At 40.9% G+C, this 15,746-nt stretch overlaps 2 protein-coding genes and 1 long non-coding RNA gene across 7 annotated transcripts in view; 2 read left to right on the top strand and 1 right to left on the bottom strand.

The window, feature by feature from the left end:
- The window catches only part of GOLGA3 (golgin A3), a 38,330-nt gene extending 32,941 nt beyond the window's left edge, over positions 1 to 5,389 (top strand). For all 3 annotated transcript variants that reach the window (XM_084648881.1, XM_084648879.1, XM_084648880.1), the window contains exon 24: positions 867 to 5,389. In XM_084648881.1, coding sequence (XP_084505007.1) covers positions 867 to 1,074 — 208 coding nt within the window. In that variant the 3' untranslated portion in view covers positions 1,075 to 5,389. The remainder of the gene's footprint in view (positions 1 to 866) is intronic.
- Positions 936 to 10,302, bottom strand: LOC311531492. Of its 2 annotated transcripts, none has more exons than XR_014714226.1 (3): positions 10,133 to 10,302; positions 8,914 to 8,972; positions 936 to 1,015 (listed from the first exon to the last, which is right to left on the bottom strand). It is a non-coding gene; the product is annotated as an uncharacterized lncRNA (long non-coding RNA). The 2 variants fall into 2 exon arrangements; XR_014714227.1 differs by having other exon boundaries at positions 941 to 1,015; positions 8,900 to 8,972.
- The window catches only part of ANKLE2 (ankyrin repeat and LEM domain containing 2), a 28,688-nt gene continuing 22,464 nt past the window's right edge, over positions 9,523 to 15,746 (top strand). The window contains exons 1-2 of one of the 2 annotated variants that reach the window (XM_084648883.1): positions 9,523 to 9,600; positions 12,702 to 13,190. In XM_084648883.1, the coding sequence (XP_084505009.1) occupies positions 12,713 to 13,190 (478 nt within the window). In that variant the 5' untranslated portion in view covers positions 9,523 to 9,600; positions 12,702 to 12,712. Of the gene's footprint in view, positions 9,921 to 12,701; positions 13,191 to 15,746 lie in introns of both variants that reach the window. The other variant, XM_084648882.1, reaches the window with a different exon arrangement.

Below are 15,746 nucleotides of genomic sequence, written 5' to 3'. Positions count from 1 at the left end.
TTAAACATTTTCATTTTTGTAGCAGTTTTCATATCTCACCCTACAAAACTCCCAAGTGAGCTGTATTGCTAAGAGAGCTACACTCCCTCCCTATCCAAAGTAGATTCTGGGACGGCAGGTTGATTGTGTGTGCTAAGGTTTTTGTCTGTTCCTTATTCTGTATTGCTTTCTTCCCCTTCTTCTTCCACTTTATAGCATTATTTGCTCTCTAGCATATCAGTATGTTAGTAAAATCTACATCCAAGTTGCTGTCATTTAGCTGCTTGGGAGGGTTAAATGCTTCCACTGAGGCTACAGTTCTGCTTCATGCCTGACCAGGGGGATGTATGGAAAAGAGCACACTGCAATGTTGCCCTCTCCCTTTGGACTAAGTGTATCCTCTCCATGTTGCTCCCAGCCCAGGGATTAAGAATCCTCAGTTTCTTGGAGACTTAGGCTATGTCTACACTTCAGCTGCACTGCTGTAGTGCTTCAGTGTCACTACAGCAACAGGAGGGATGTTCTCCCATCACTGAAGTTAATCTACCTCCCTGAGAGGGTAGTAGCTAGGTTGATGGGAAAATTCTTCTGTTGACCTAGCGTTGTCTACACCAGGGGTTAGGCTGGCTTAACTTCATGTCTCACGGGGCTGTGAAAAATCCACATCCCTGATACATTAGCTATGCCATTGTAAGTTTTCAATGTAGACCGGCTCTCAGTTCTCCCATACATAAGTGCATTGTGTTTCCATTATGCTTCAGGTAATTTTGGGTAGATATCAAACCTCAGAAATGATTTAGTCAGTGTTTAATCATGCCTTTTTTTTCCCTGTGAGACTAACTTTCAACTGATGATACTTCCGCTTTCTCTCGCACCATTTTCAAAAGGCAAGAAATGGACAGTCTTCAGCGTCAGATGGAGGAACACACCATAACAGTACATGAATCGATGTCTTCATGGACTCTGATTGAAGGGCAATTAATGGACCTTACTTCTACCTGTCCTGCAACAGCATCAGGCGAGCAGGAAATTCCTGCTGTGGACATAAAAGAACAGAATCACAATGCTGGTGACAAAGAAGCATTGAAACAATGACCATTGTTTTTCATCACAACTGCTTTAAGCGTGTACAAGAATTTACCATTATTTATTTGTTTCAGTGGATTTCTTTGTTAAAGGCAAAAGCAGAGCAAATGAATGGTTTCAAGGAATCAGCAAAACATTCACTGCGGACCATGCTGTATTAAGGTTTCATATGAAACCATCCCTCACCTCACTGAATTAGGTAAATCCATGTTGGGGACAGATGATAAATTTGGCCCATTTATGCGCATAGGCAGAAATTCAGAGGAAGGATTAAAAAAAATCTGAATTATTATTAGAGATAGGCCAAGAAGATAGTGTTAGATTCTGGATCTGGATTTGTTTAATTTAGTTAAGGGATCACTGTAATCTTGCAACATCAGATTATCTCAAATTTTCCACCATTTTGGGCTGCATCCACATCATATCTAGAAAAGTAAGACTTTTTCCAGTTCCAACCATAGGCACTGGGTCAGGCTTGGGAATCTGAATCCAAAACCTCCACCCTCTTGAGTTCAGGCTGTAGGTGTCTGGATTTCAGATTTTGGTTCAAGCCTGTCTCTAGTTATGGCAAGCACGATTGCCCTGTAGTAAAAGAAATCGATTATAAAAGTTGGTCAGTGCAGACCAGTAACTTTCTTTGGCAATGTTTGCCCAGGACATTTTCTGGAGTGCCTGATTTCCCTCTTGCATTCTCAGGCCAGTAGGGAGCTTTGTTTCACTGCACAAATGCTTTTTTTGCACCTTTTTAGTTAATTTCTGAAGTAGACATCCCTGGTTCAGGGTATGTATATAAATAATAATCATCTGACCTGGAGTGTCTGTTTTAATATGCTTATACAGTAAATTAAGATTGACATGGGTGTTTTTGTTACTGCCATTGTTTTAATGTTTGACATTTAAGTTTGCTGTTGGAAAACATTGTACATAGTCCTTAGGGAAACTAACCCAAAAAACCAGAGATTTTACAAATGTAACTATTTTATTTGTATCTTTTTAAAGACAAAATGATATGCCTATATTTTTATTTGCATCAGCTTTAACTTTGTTTCCCTTTTCTCATCCTGCCTCCCAAATAGGTGCACATTGTTCATGCATGGGAGCTTTGGCACTACTGCAGCCTTCCTTGCAGAGGCACCCTGCTCAGTCTAATGCAAGATGGCTGAAGCAGTGGCCTTAGATTCATTTCTCCTTTGATCACATCCCTGTCCTGTTGACAGTGCGGGGACAGGTCATCCCTTCCTCATTCCTCTAGAGGTAACACGGATGCTTTGTTTTGCCTACTCTACAGTCTGAATCGCACTTTGCCACATGACAAACTTGCATCTAGAGGAATCAGTGGATGCTCACATACAGACATGTACTTTTTTGTTTTTGTTGAAAGATATAGAAAATAGGGACAGTTGCATGCGCTGTAGTTTGGATTTTTTGACCAATCAATACCAGTAGATTAATTTACTGAAAAAAACTGATGAGGTTCTCGTGAGATAAGGATTGTTTGTTACTTAGGTTTTGCATTTACTGAGACACGTTATCATTGTTATCTCTGTTCTGCAGATGGTCAAAATCCATCTTTTTCTAGAAAGGCAGTTATCTCTTTTCTTTGAGAGGGCTGCTCTTTTGCAATATCTTTATTTTAAAACAAACAAATTTACCTTCTATGTAAAATTGTAGTTCTCTAAATCTCTTTTACTCAAGCTCTAATCCTGCTGAATAGTTTGTACTGTCTAAACTGACTGTGAAACTCCAGTATTGGATTATACCTTTCTTTCTTTTTTTTTTTTTTTTTTTTTTGCTAAAATTAAAATATGAAGGACTGATATTAAAGTTAAAAGTCAAGGATTTCAGGTTTGAGAGGGAAGGAATGGTTTAATGTGGCCTTAGTTGCCAATCATGTAGGGTTACTGAACTGTTTTAAAAAAAAAGCTTTACTGACTCGCCCAGATGTGCTAATATTTATATACTACTTAAGTCTTATTTTACAGAGTAAATGGTACGGAGTAATTTTGCTGCTGTTCATGTCCTTTAAGCTGCCTGTATATTGTGCTCTAAGAGGAAAAAATAAAAATACTGTCTTGTTAATTGATCAAGTTAAAACTACATAACTAATATATTCAGTGCAAAAAAATGTATCAAATGTTCAGGTTTTTAAGTAAAATACCATTTGTGCAGGTTTAATATTACTGTTCTGTGTGACAAAATGCATTATCTACAGGTTAAGAATCCATTATGTTTTAATTTGTAAGTTTGGCATCATTTGTACAGCCAAAGCATTTATCTGAGATTTGTATTGTACTAGTTATCATAATGCACCCTTTTTCAGGGCAGTGCTGCATCTTTCTTATGACTGCTAAAAGACAATAGAGCAACGTACCTTAAGTGTATAGTTTTCCTCTTAAGAAAAGAGATAATTATGTTAAGTTGTGAGATACACTAGCAGGGCCATCCTTATGGAGGTGTGGGGCCTGGGGCAGAAGTGACAAATCTGTCTCTTCCGGGACTGACTGTGCCGGCCAATCGCGCCGGCCAATCGCGCCGGCCTGTGGGGCCCTCAAAGCGCAGGGCCTGGAGCAGTCGCCCCATTCACCAGGGATGGCTCTGTACATTTGTTATGTGAAAATTGAATTCTCCTTTACTCCACCCACCTGTCTCTGAGGGTACCCAGTTTCCTTTTTTAGACTCTTAAGATATCACACTTCTTGTTCCTTTAATTTATATTCACCACCCTTTACAAAACAAAAACAAAACCCATCCTCTGGACCTAAAAGGGGTGGATGACACTTGAGGGTGCTAAATCCTATGAAGTGCTGAGGACATCCTTCTCCTAATGAAGTCAGCAGGAGTTGAGGGAAGTCAGCATGTCCTAGGAGATGCTCAGCACATTACAGATTCAAGCCTTCACTTTAGAGCCCTTCAATCTTATTCCTTAATTCAGAGAGGTGGTGATTGTGTTTTTTAAAAGGTTCTTCCTTCCACCCTGGGGTTCAGCATAATGTCTCCACAGCATTCCCAGATCTCTTGTTTCTCAGGCCAACTAGGAGTGGGAATAAAAACCCTGGTCCCCCCTGCATGTATAAGAGCACTGACAAATAATTAAGAAGAAAATTGGTGCCTCATTAACATTGGTGTGCTTTTAGAAATTAAAGGAATAATCTCAAAGGGATCTATTTTTGCTGTGGTTTTGCACTGCAATAGAATGTAATTTCTGTGTATGTTTCCTCACTCCTAGTAGTTGCTACTTCCCCAGCCAAGTTTTAATGATGAAAGAGAAATAAATGTTGCTGTATTGTGAAAAATTTATGAAGTGATAAGGTGGTAAAGTCTGCTGCATTATTTTTCAAAACCATGTATTTTTGTTTTTTTGAAGAACCTTTCCCAGTTGTATGTTTAAAACTATGTTGGAAGGATGCTTCTAGAGTTAGTCTCTGGTGTTGCATTTTGCATGAAGTTTAATTCCATTGTCTTCCAGGTTACTTGGAAGTTTTTGTGTACCACATTAGGTGGTCAACTCAGTCCTTCCTCTTCTTTTGAAAAGAGTCTGATCCCATACTCTTCACTCAGGCAGTACCCCTATTGAAATCTGTGGGTGTTTCATGTGTGTAAGGAGTACAGTATAGTGCCCAGAATGGAAATTCTATCTAGGGCATATACATTCATGTATTGCAAATTTCTCCTCATAGAATTGAGATTCAGTGTTGTGAGTGTTTAACTGCAATTAAGCTATCCCACAGAGTGCATTGATGGTGATTAATCTGGTCAATATAAATTTGATTAAAAGATGGCAAATTCACTATTGGTTTAATAGATGCACAAATTGGTGATGTATGTTTATCTTAATTTTGGAAGTGAGGTGTGAATTCTTGCATGTCATACCCCCAGTGACCAGAAGCCTTTTTTATGGGTGCAGTGTTTTCATTATGAAAGCAGACACAGCCCAGAGTAACCATTAACGCTAGCCAGGTAGGATATGATGACGTTTAATTCCCAATAAAACATGTATCAATCCAGTCACGTGGGACCTTCTCACTTAGGAGCAGCCTTGTCCCTGTTACAGATGCAGAGATTTCTTGGGGAGGGAAACATTCTAAATATTGTAAAAGAAATGCTGTCATGTTTTATACGTGATTTTCAGTCATCTGTCTAATTCAATTGTATTTATAAAAACATTGTCATTTCACAAAGTTTCTGAGTGGATAACCCAGGGGAGGGAGGAGTTATACTATGTACAACTAATGATTATGACCTTACAAAGCATGTAATTAAAAAAATTAAGATGTGCATAGGAAATCTTTAAAACTTTTTTGTGCAATAAACTATTTTTGGTAAAGGGTTTCATGTTTTTACTTTGATCGTGAAATAAGTACACATTTTTCAGTAAACTTTTTTATATATAAAATTCTAAAGATGCTGTACAGAAACTTTTTAAAAAGATCTTTTTTTTAAAGAAATATTGTATATTACTTTACAATCAATAGTTTAAATGTTTTAAGATTCATTGTAATTATGTTTCCATTATATTTAATTTATTGAGCGTGTGCTGAACATGTCAGGAATGATGAAAGATAAGTGGGGTGCATCTACATTTGAAGTCAAATGTACAAAACTAAACAGTGGGGAAATGTCATCATGATTTTAATTTAAATTCAGAAATTTGAAAGCAAAAGAAACTAATAAATGACTGTACCTTGCTTTCAGCATTAAACAGTATACGTTAAAGGGACATTGTCAACCTCTGAAGGCTTCTCATTTGAAGTTGCACACGCTGGCTGGTTTATTGTACAGTCATACCTGTACAATCCCTATAAACTCTCAAGGTAGATATGCTGTACGTGCCTTGTCCATACAGGTCCTATCATTAACTGACTGTCCTGAAATTGTCCTACAATAATGTTTTTAATATGATTACAGGTCTTACAGCTGTGCTGGCCAGCGTGAATGAAGCTTAACATCACTTTTTTTTAAATGGTGTACTATTCACAGTGGACAACAGTTACGTTTACTAAAATAATTTTGAATGGCTCTCAAAGAATACTTTGATTCATGATCTGTCCACATTGCAGACAGAACCATACATTTAATTAAAAACTTTGTTACAAGATTTTTTCCTAGCACATCACTTCTGTAACACAGACAGGACCAAACAGTGGGTGTAGTTTAGAGTAGACAATTTATAGTACAAAAATAATTGATAGTCAAAAAATCAGCTTTCATGATGAAACATTGCCCTAGAAAACGAAAACTTATTTTCTACATTTCTCTGCCAGGTGCTTAAAATTTTTAATTAGATGTATGTTAAAATTAGCTGGTAGGAAAGGGAATCTAAATTTAATTAATCTGTCTTCACCCCTTTTCTGTTTTTTCCCCTTTGGCTCACTTTCCCATGACTCTACTAATGATGCACACTCCAAGGCACTCTGACACCTCAGAGAGGCATCTGGTCCAAGCTATCTGTATTTCAGATTTATATATGGGAGACCAAGCTAGAGAGCAATGTCATGAAGTGGGTTAAAATTCAGCCTTGCCTCCAGCAGAAAAACCTTGGTTCGGTGATTGGCTCTTAGAGGGTTACTGCCCTCTGAAGTGGGTGGAGACTTTTAAAATGGTAGTTTTATTTTAGTGAAAGGATAGCTGAAAAAACACAAATTTACTTTCTATCTAAGAAGAGCAAACTAAAAACAACTGTAGAACTATAAACTCAATCAGAGCCAGACACCACTGAGTGGTCAGGAGACAACCAGACTCCAGGGAAGTTTATCAATTCATCTGGTATCCCATTACCTGCAAAGTGGACTCCACCAACTAGCAGGTCAAGTAAACTCTGAGACATAAGCCAAAAGTAACCCCATGTCCCTAGGAGTCCACCATTACCAATACATTGTCCACAGCCAGCTCCAACCTTTTTTTTTTTTTCAAGTTCCTCCTACTGCCTTGCTGCTTTTATGATACTTAATAAAACAACAAGCTGTATGTTAGACCCTTTTCTGAGTTTCATGCAGTATCCAGTCTTGTGCCTGTCTTAGAGAGTAAGCTCTTTTGGGCACAATTTGTTTACATTTTCTGTTTTATCTAGCTCAAGTACGTTGTTGGCATGGAAACAATCACTGAAGCAGAGTAGGGCTTCTAAAACTAGTGGAAGAGCAGTGGGCAGCTGAGAAAGCTACCTATGCCCCAGGGGACACACACCGCAGTATTTTCTGAAACAAGACCTGGTCTGGTTCCAAATATAACATGCATCTTGAGAACTACAGAAGGGCGGGTGGTCAGATTCTGAATATACTATAAATGTAGTAACTGGATAAAGGAATACTTTTTCATAAAAGTAATAATTTTGCTGAAATACAGGGCTTCTTCACCCATCTGCTCATTTTTAAATGGCTGAGTCACGATTAGTGCTGTTTCTTTTGACTATTTTTAAAAATAAAGTTAAATTGTTTATCTGCATAACTTTTTTGTGGTGTTACTCAGGGATGCTGGAACAAATGTTATAGTGGGGGTGGTGAAAGCCATTGAACCAAACTGTAAACTATGTCTATAATGGAAACCACTTCAAGCCAGGGGGTGCCGCATCACCCCTAGTCCAACACCTATGGTGTTATGGATTCCCAAGTTCTTTGGGATCTAGCTGCTAATCTGGCAGAGACTCATGGCAGCCTTAGCTGAACATTATCAAGGGCTGGACTACACCACTTCCACAAGGACCAAATTTTGTTAACTGAGTGACAAATCTTCAGAATGACAGTACAAAATAAAACTGGAAAAAATCTTTCTAAAGATTTTAACAGAAAGTTCTTAAAATAATGAAAGTATCAGTGTTAGAACAAAGTGTGATACAGCCATGCTAGTTCCAGAGTGGTATCCATGTTAGTCTGTATCAGCAAAAAAAACAAAACAAAAACGAGGAGTACTTGTGGCACCTTAGAGACTAACAAATGTATTTGGACATAAGCTTTTGTGGGCTAAAATCCACTTCACTGGATGCATGCAGTGGAAATATATATACAGAGACCATGAAAAAATGGGTGTTGCCATACCAACAGTAACGAGACTAATCGATTAAGGTGGGCTATTATCAGCAGGGAAAAAAAAAAACTTGTAGTGATAATCAGGATGGCCCATTTCAAACAGTTGATAAGGTATGAGTAACAGTAGGGGAAAAATTAGCATGGGGATCCGATGAAGTGGGCTGTAGCTCACGAAAGCTTATGCTCAGATAAATTGGTTAGTCTCTAAAGTGCCACAAGTACTCCTTTTCTTCATGGGGAAATAGTTTTTACTTTGTGTAATGACCCATCCACTCCCAGTCTTTATTCACGCCTAATTTAATGGTGTCCAGTTACAAAACAGATTCCAGGAGGGCAGCTCCAGGCATCACTGTATCCTACGCAATCCATGAAACACTTGTCCAAATCAACTCACATTTGGCAGGAAAACCCCCTATTTTGTCCCCTACAACTCAACCTGCTATGTTTTGAGGCTGACAGGGCTGGGGGGAAGCCAGGGGGCAGAATTTAGGCAAGGGAAAGGGTGAGTCTAATACATACATAGTATGTCCACATCTTGAATATTGTGTGCAGTTCTGGACACCCCATCTCAAAAAAGATATAATTGGAAAAGGGCAACAAAATATTAGGGATATGGAACAGCTTCCACAGAGATTAAAAAGACTAGGACTGCTCATCTTAGAAAAGCGATGACTAAGGCAGAATATGATAGAGGGCTATAAAATCATGAATTATGTAGAGACAGTGAATAAGGAGGTGTTATTTACCCCCTTCACATAACACAAGATCCAGGGGTTTCACTCCATGCATCTGAAAAACTGGGGTTTCTTTTTTACCCACGAAAGCTTACGCCCAAATAAATCTGTTCATCTTCAAGGTGCCACCGGACTCCTTGTTGTTTTAGGCAGCCTGTATAAAACAAACAGAAGGAAGTACTTCGCACAACCCGCCGTCAGCCTGTGGGACTTGTTCGTGTGAGGGCCAAGAGGATTCCGGGGTTCAGAAAGGAACTAGGTCCACCCATGGCTGTTAGCCAAGCCGGGCAGGGCTACAGCTCCAAGCTCTGGGTGTCGCCAAGCCTCTGAACTGCCAGACGCTGGGCCTGGACGACAGGTGATGGACGGCTTGAGAAACTGCCCGGTCCCGTCCCTTCTCTCTGAAGCACCTGGCGGACAGGCGCAGCCCACGCGAGCCCCGTCATGTTTTTTTCCCACGCGGCGGCGGGGCCGTGCGTTGTTAAATTCCCGTCAGGCAGTAGCCTGGACAGCTTATTATTGTGCGCTCTGCTTTCCCGTCAAGCACTTGGGCAGGACTCAGGAGGTGCAGGCGGGAGGGGGAGATGATTTCCTGTCAGGCAGCTCCGTGAAGGGGGGGAAGATCTGGTTTTTTCCCTCAGGCACTGGAGAACACAGACCTAATCTGGCGGGTGGGGTCCTTGTAAGGCCCCCTGGGGTGCGGCGGGCGCGATAGCGGTGCCCGCGCGGGGCGGGGGGGGGAGGGGTAGGAGGAGGAGACGGAAGCCGGGAGGCTGCCTGAGGTACCGTCCCTAAAGGGCGTTTGTTAAGGGAGTGCCCGGGATCTGGCGTGAGGCGGGTGGGCCGAGCTTGGCCTGGGCCTGGGCTTGAGACGGAACGGGGATGGAGCGGTGGGCCGGGTCGGTCTGGGGTTCCCTGTGGGGGGCCGGCGGGGGCCGCTGGCCGGGCTGGGAGCTGTTGGCCGCCTGCGCGGTGATCGGCGTGGTAGGCTGGCTGCTCCGCTTGCTGGACAGGAGGCCGGGCGGCCGGAGGGCGCCGGGGCCGCTCCCCTCGCCACCTGCGCTGCCCGGGGGGAGCCGGCGCTGCAGTGGGAGCCGCCCAGGTGAGAGACTCTGGGGAAGCCGGGAGGGGGAGCGTTGCCTCCAGGCCTGCTGGATGAACGGCCGGGCTCTGGCGGGGCAGCAGCCTGGGGTAACCGCCCCCAGGGCCCCCGCAGATCTCGGGGCCTCCAGGCGCTTCTCCCCGGTTCTTCACGGGCCCTTTCTTACTCGGGCAGCCGGTCCCTGCGGCTTGCCCACCGAGCGCCTCCCTCACCCCTTGTCGGACCTGGCTCCCCTGAGAGCGTCGCGGCGTCTGCGTGTGCAGCTGCTGCTCTGCTTCTCTTCTCGCCGAGCCTGCCACACCCTTGCTCTTTGTTGTGGGGCTGGCCTGCCCCAAACCTGCCTCCAGACGCCTTTGGCTAGACTTGCCTGCAGGCAGCATTGCTGCTTGTGCCGCCAACTCCCCACCACGTGTTATCTGCGCCACCCCCAGGGATCACTCTCTTTCCAACGTGTCCCTTCCCTGTTTTTCCTTTCCCATCTCTAGATCGTCTCCCTCTCTCTCGCACGATGTGTTTGCCCAGTGTTTTCTCAACATCTTGTCACTAACCTCACCCTAGTAATCATCTGTGCTTTTTCCGTCTAGGCTCCCTCTTCCCCACATCTTATCGCAGACACATTTTCCAGTATATTTTTTACCACACACGTGAGTGTGAGACTCTTAGGTGCCATAGTAATAGGCACTTTAGAAATACCCAAAACACAGAGTCCCCAGTCATACACACTATTCTTCTGTTGCACACACATCTTGGCTACTTCTTCACCTGATTTGTAGCTAAAGACAGGGCTGAGTTTTAGGATTGTGCAGGTTTTAAGGAGGGAGGAATTAAATGATCTCATTGAAATACTTGTCTCACAATGTTTCTTAACATAATGGAGAGTCTTTCCGAAATTAATTCATATGTATAGCTGTTGCAGAAAACTGAAAGTTTTGGCAAACTGGGTGGGTGAAAAATGGATTTGAAGACTAAGGGCAGGTCTACATATACAGTGGTGCAGCTGTGCCTAAGCAGCTGCAGCACGTCTGGTGAAGATGCTCTATGACAACATGAGCTGCTGTCCTGTTGGCATAATAAAACCATCTCCATGAATTGCAGAAGCTATGTTGGCAGGAAAAGCTCTCCCGCCAACATAGCGCTGTCCACACTGGCACTTATGTTGGTGTAAATTTATTCACACCCCTGAGTGACAGAAGTTCTGACTTGTAGAGATAACTGCAGTGTAGACATAACTTTAATCATTGCTTGAAAACACAGTGCTTAAAACAATTTTAAAGAGTAGTAAAAGCTGCAAAAATGAAAACCTTTTTTGATTTAAAAAAAAACAGAGGTGGGGATTGTGTCTTGATGCAATGGTATGCAAATACAACCTTTTAGATCTCCAGTTTTATTCCTACCTTCTGTCAAATAGGGACTTCGCTTTTGATAGTAAATATGACATAAATGTGACCCATACCAGTTGGATCTATTTATAATAATGTCTCAGCTTCCTCCCCAAAATAATTATTTAAATGTGTTTAATGATATGGTCACCTGAGGTGAAGTATATATCAGTTTAGTTGTTCATAAGCTGAATATTTTTGGTAAAAAAGTGATGCATCAGAGAGCGGGGGTCGGCTTATAAACCAAAATTTGATGACTTTAAACTATGAAATCATTGAATTGAATATCTAATACATTGTCGTTTTGTTTACTTGGAGCGTCTGCAGGCATGGAGCCCCTCAGTCCCCTGTGGCCACGCGCCGCTTCCCGCAGCTCCCATTGGCTGGGAATGGCAAACCACAGCCACTGGGAGCTGAGCGGGCTCCGTGCCTGTAAACGCTCCAGGTACCCGCCAGCGGCTTACCCCAGCAGGCTGGGAGCCAGAGTTTGCCAACCCCTGAAATATAGGGTTGGCTTATGAAAGGGTCATACAGTTTTTACTATTTTTACCTATCCATCTCGGGGTGTTGACTTATAAACAAAGGGGCTAATGATTGAGTATATACGGTATTGTTTTATGATTTGTGCTCTCCTTGCTTTCTCACCCCAAGGTGCTAATAAGATAGATATGTGGCAAAGTAAAGGGATAGTTTAGTAGGGTAGTTGCTGTTTAAGGAAAAAATTCAGAGACCAAACAGCATGACAATACAACTGAATCTTAGTTTTCCCTCAGAAACACTCTTCCAGACTCTAGAGTAGGAAAAAGCTGAAGTCTTTATGGTATCTTGTAGTATGCTGTGTGCTTATTTTTAAAGCATGTGTACCATTTAGCTCCTACAAACTAATCACACATTTTAAGTTTAGTTATGGTCTTCAGAGTCAAGTCCCATGTATGGGTTTTTATGGTAAGAAATGTAATAGTTTACACTGAGATCATATTTGCTTGCAGCCTCTGCTTCTTGACTGAATGTGGAAGTGTGTAACAGTGGAGGCTATTCCTGTGGTAAGAGAATTCCTGTGCTACCCCCATAACTTTGAGATAGACGGGTTGGAGGCAAAATGAAGTGTCATTGGTGGAGAGGGAAATCTGGCAAAGTGACCAGTCACACTTCCAGTTGTTTGCCCTGAGAACAGGGAGAGGAGAAGAGCCATTTTAGTTTCTAAAAATTGTTTTTTCCATGTGTTGACTGGAAAAATACTATACTGTCTTTTTGCAACCTACATAGTTCTCTCCTTCATGAGCAGATAACTAAAATAACTTATGTCACGCTTTCCCTTGCATTTAATAGAAAATATTTCAATAGTCAGAAAAAAGCAGAGTGTTTGTAGCTACAGTTGATGTCACTTTGCATTTTTTTCCAGGTGAAATAACAATGGATACTATATTGTCTCGACTGAAGCAGCTAACGCCAGATGATCTTAGAGAAGAAATTGTGAAAGCTGGACTGAAGTGTGGACCCATTACCTCAACCACCAGGTTTATTTTTGAAAAAAAATTGGCTCAGTTTTTGTTGGAACAACAAGGAGGGTTGGAGATTAATGCATCCACTCTTTCAAAGAAATCTTCTGAAAACATTGCATTTCATAGTAGCCAGTCAGAAGTACAAAGAGCTTGGAAATCTACTGCAGTGAACGACAAGAGTCATGTAAATGTCTCTGAAGAGGGAGACTTTGGGTACAATATGGGCCTGAATCCCCCAGAAGAGGAAGTTGTAATGCACAAGACCTGTTCTGCATCAGTCTGTGGAGGAGTAGATGTTGATTCGCAAATAAATGCTCAGACACCATCTAGAGATCCTCCTCTATACTATGGCGTATGTCCAGTTTATGATGACATACTGGCAAGAAATGGTAATTACATTTATAATTTCATATGTTTGACTATTTTTGAAGGTCAGAGATCGCATGTGCCTTTTACATAACATATTACAAAAGAAAATAATGTTTTCCAGCTGGTGTATTCCTTTTTTAGGTATATGGTGTTATTACTCCTGAGGGGAATTCAGCATCAAAAATTAAAAATTCTGCGCACAATATTTTAGAATTCTGCATATTTTATTTGTCAAATAATGCAATATAATAACACCAGTTTCAATTATTTTGGTAATTTATTTAGACTACAATACGTTGGATGGGAATGGGGAGCACTGGAGGAAATCTCTAAATCCCCTTTGTCTAATAGTAATGTAGCTAGTTTTGACCCTTTATTTCTAGTTATTAGTCAACAAATGTATGGAGACATGCTCAGTATTACATCATAGGCAACTAAAGCACAAGTCAGGGCTGGGGAATCAAATTCAGAATTTATATTGGCTACTGATCATCTTTAGAAAGGTTAGGTAGTAAACAGTTCATGGAGCGCGTTTTGATGTCTAAATTTTTGCACTGAAAAATTTTCCTCAGTTTGAATCGCTAAAGCACCAAAGCATTTATAAGACCATACTGTCGTTTACAATAAGGATCTAAAAGAAAAGGAGTACTTGTGGCACCTTAGAGACTAACCAATTTATTTGAGCATAAGCTTTCATGAGCTACAGCTCACTTCATGAAAGCTTATGCTCAAATAAATTGGTTAGTCTCTAAGGTGCCACAAGTACTCCTTTTCTTTTTGCAAATACAGACTAACACGGCTGTTACTCTGAAATAAGGATCCATTACACCACTCTGGCAATGCAAAGGAGCCTTAAAACCTTTTACTCCTGGGAGTAAAATTCCCCCAGGAGTAAACTTTTACACCTGTTTTATGCTTCTGGGGGAATTCACCAAGAATGGGAACAATTCACTAACAACAATGGGAACAACTAAGCAGGCAGGATGCTACATTATGCTGTGCCTGAGGGGACAGAGCCTGCCTCATGCCTACCTCCAAACACCCTGAAGTCCTGTCCCTCCATGCTGGGCATCCAGCAATAGTGAGCCAGAGGGACAGTCTCTCTTGTTTGCTCACATGCCTGCAGGGGATGGGGTGGGGTGGTGAATGACATCTCTCCATGCATGCCCAGCTGTTCTCCCCCCACCCCACTGATTTATGTCTCTGCTGGCTGTTGGGGAGGGGTGGAGTGACTGTTCTTGCAAATTCCCTTTGCTTCCCCTCAGAAGTCATATTTCTGTAGGGAAACAAAGAAATCTGTGGAGGACATGAGTTTTGCACCCATGAGTATCTCAGAACTCCCCCAGGAGTAAACTGTTGTATCATCATGAACTGAGATAGCTAAGAGGACACTTGGGCCAGTGGAGCCATAATGTGACCTATATTGCCTTTTTGTTTTATCTGTTGTCAACATACATGGCATTCTTTGTTTAATTTGGATATTTGTACTTGTTTAAAACAATCACAGCAAATCAGTAACCTGGCAGTTTGGTGCGGGCTCAGCATGAATTTAGATAAACAAGAAGCTTACAGTTGTAAATGATTATTAGAACATTGTTTTTAAATTATGAAAATTTTCTTAGTAGCACTTTACAAAAAACTAGAATAATGTGGTTAATTTGAGATTAGAGCAAATCTTGTTTCCCTGTAATGACCAACCATTGTTGCTATAGGAGTGATCTGGTGAAAGTTTTCATTCTCTTTTTGTTTTCTTCCCTCCCCAGCCAAAATGCATCCGAGAGATTAAGCATTTTGTTTCAATGCAAGTGGTAATACCCATTTGAGGGAATGGGTATAAAAATTTGTTATGAAAGGTTTAATGTACATTCTGAGACTTTCTGAAGATATATAGTTTATCTTCAGCTCCTAGTAGTGTAGGAGTTTAAGTAATTGAGAATGTACTAAATAATTTATATAACGTACATTTATATTGTACTTTACAATACAAATACAAATACTTTACATTGATTAACACATTATTTTGCCCCAATGAACATAATGTAAGTTATTTTGTAGCTTCTTCTGGTCTGTGAAACAAGAATTGTCCCAAGGTCTTCATATATTGTTTCAAATTTTCAGTGTTAAGAATTTATAAACAGGACCCTGTGTAAATCATGATTGATTGATTTTTTTGTTTTGTTTGCCATTTACAGTTGTGAATTTTCTAAAGTATTGAATTTCACGGAATTAGTATGGAATTAATTTTACAAGTAAATTTACTCAATTTCAAGGATGGAATTAATTTTACAGATAATGTTAGTAAATTTTGATGTTGTCCTTTTTTAAACAATCATGGATTGGAGACATTTTAATTATTTACACTGGACCCTACTTATAAATTCTTGTCTATTTTTAATTCGATTGGGATCTGTGTATGAGTTCGTAATATTTTTTTAATGGCAGTTTGCCATTATTTTGGAGGTTTTACACTGTTTGCTTGTTTGAAGGTTTTGTCTAGAAGTGTTGGGGGAAAAAAACAGTAAGCATCATTTCCAGTGTATAGAATCATGGTTATAAGTCATTCCACTTGTTCTACC

This window comes from Lepidochelys olivacea, assembly GCF_965140295.1.
Source record: "Lepidochelys olivacea isolate rLepOli2 genome assembly, chromosome: 15".
Lineage (NCBI taxonomy): Eukaryota > Metazoa > Chordata > Testudines > Cheloniidae > Lepidochelys > Lepidochelys olivacea.
This window is presented reverse-complemented; position numbering and strand designations above follow the sequence as displayed.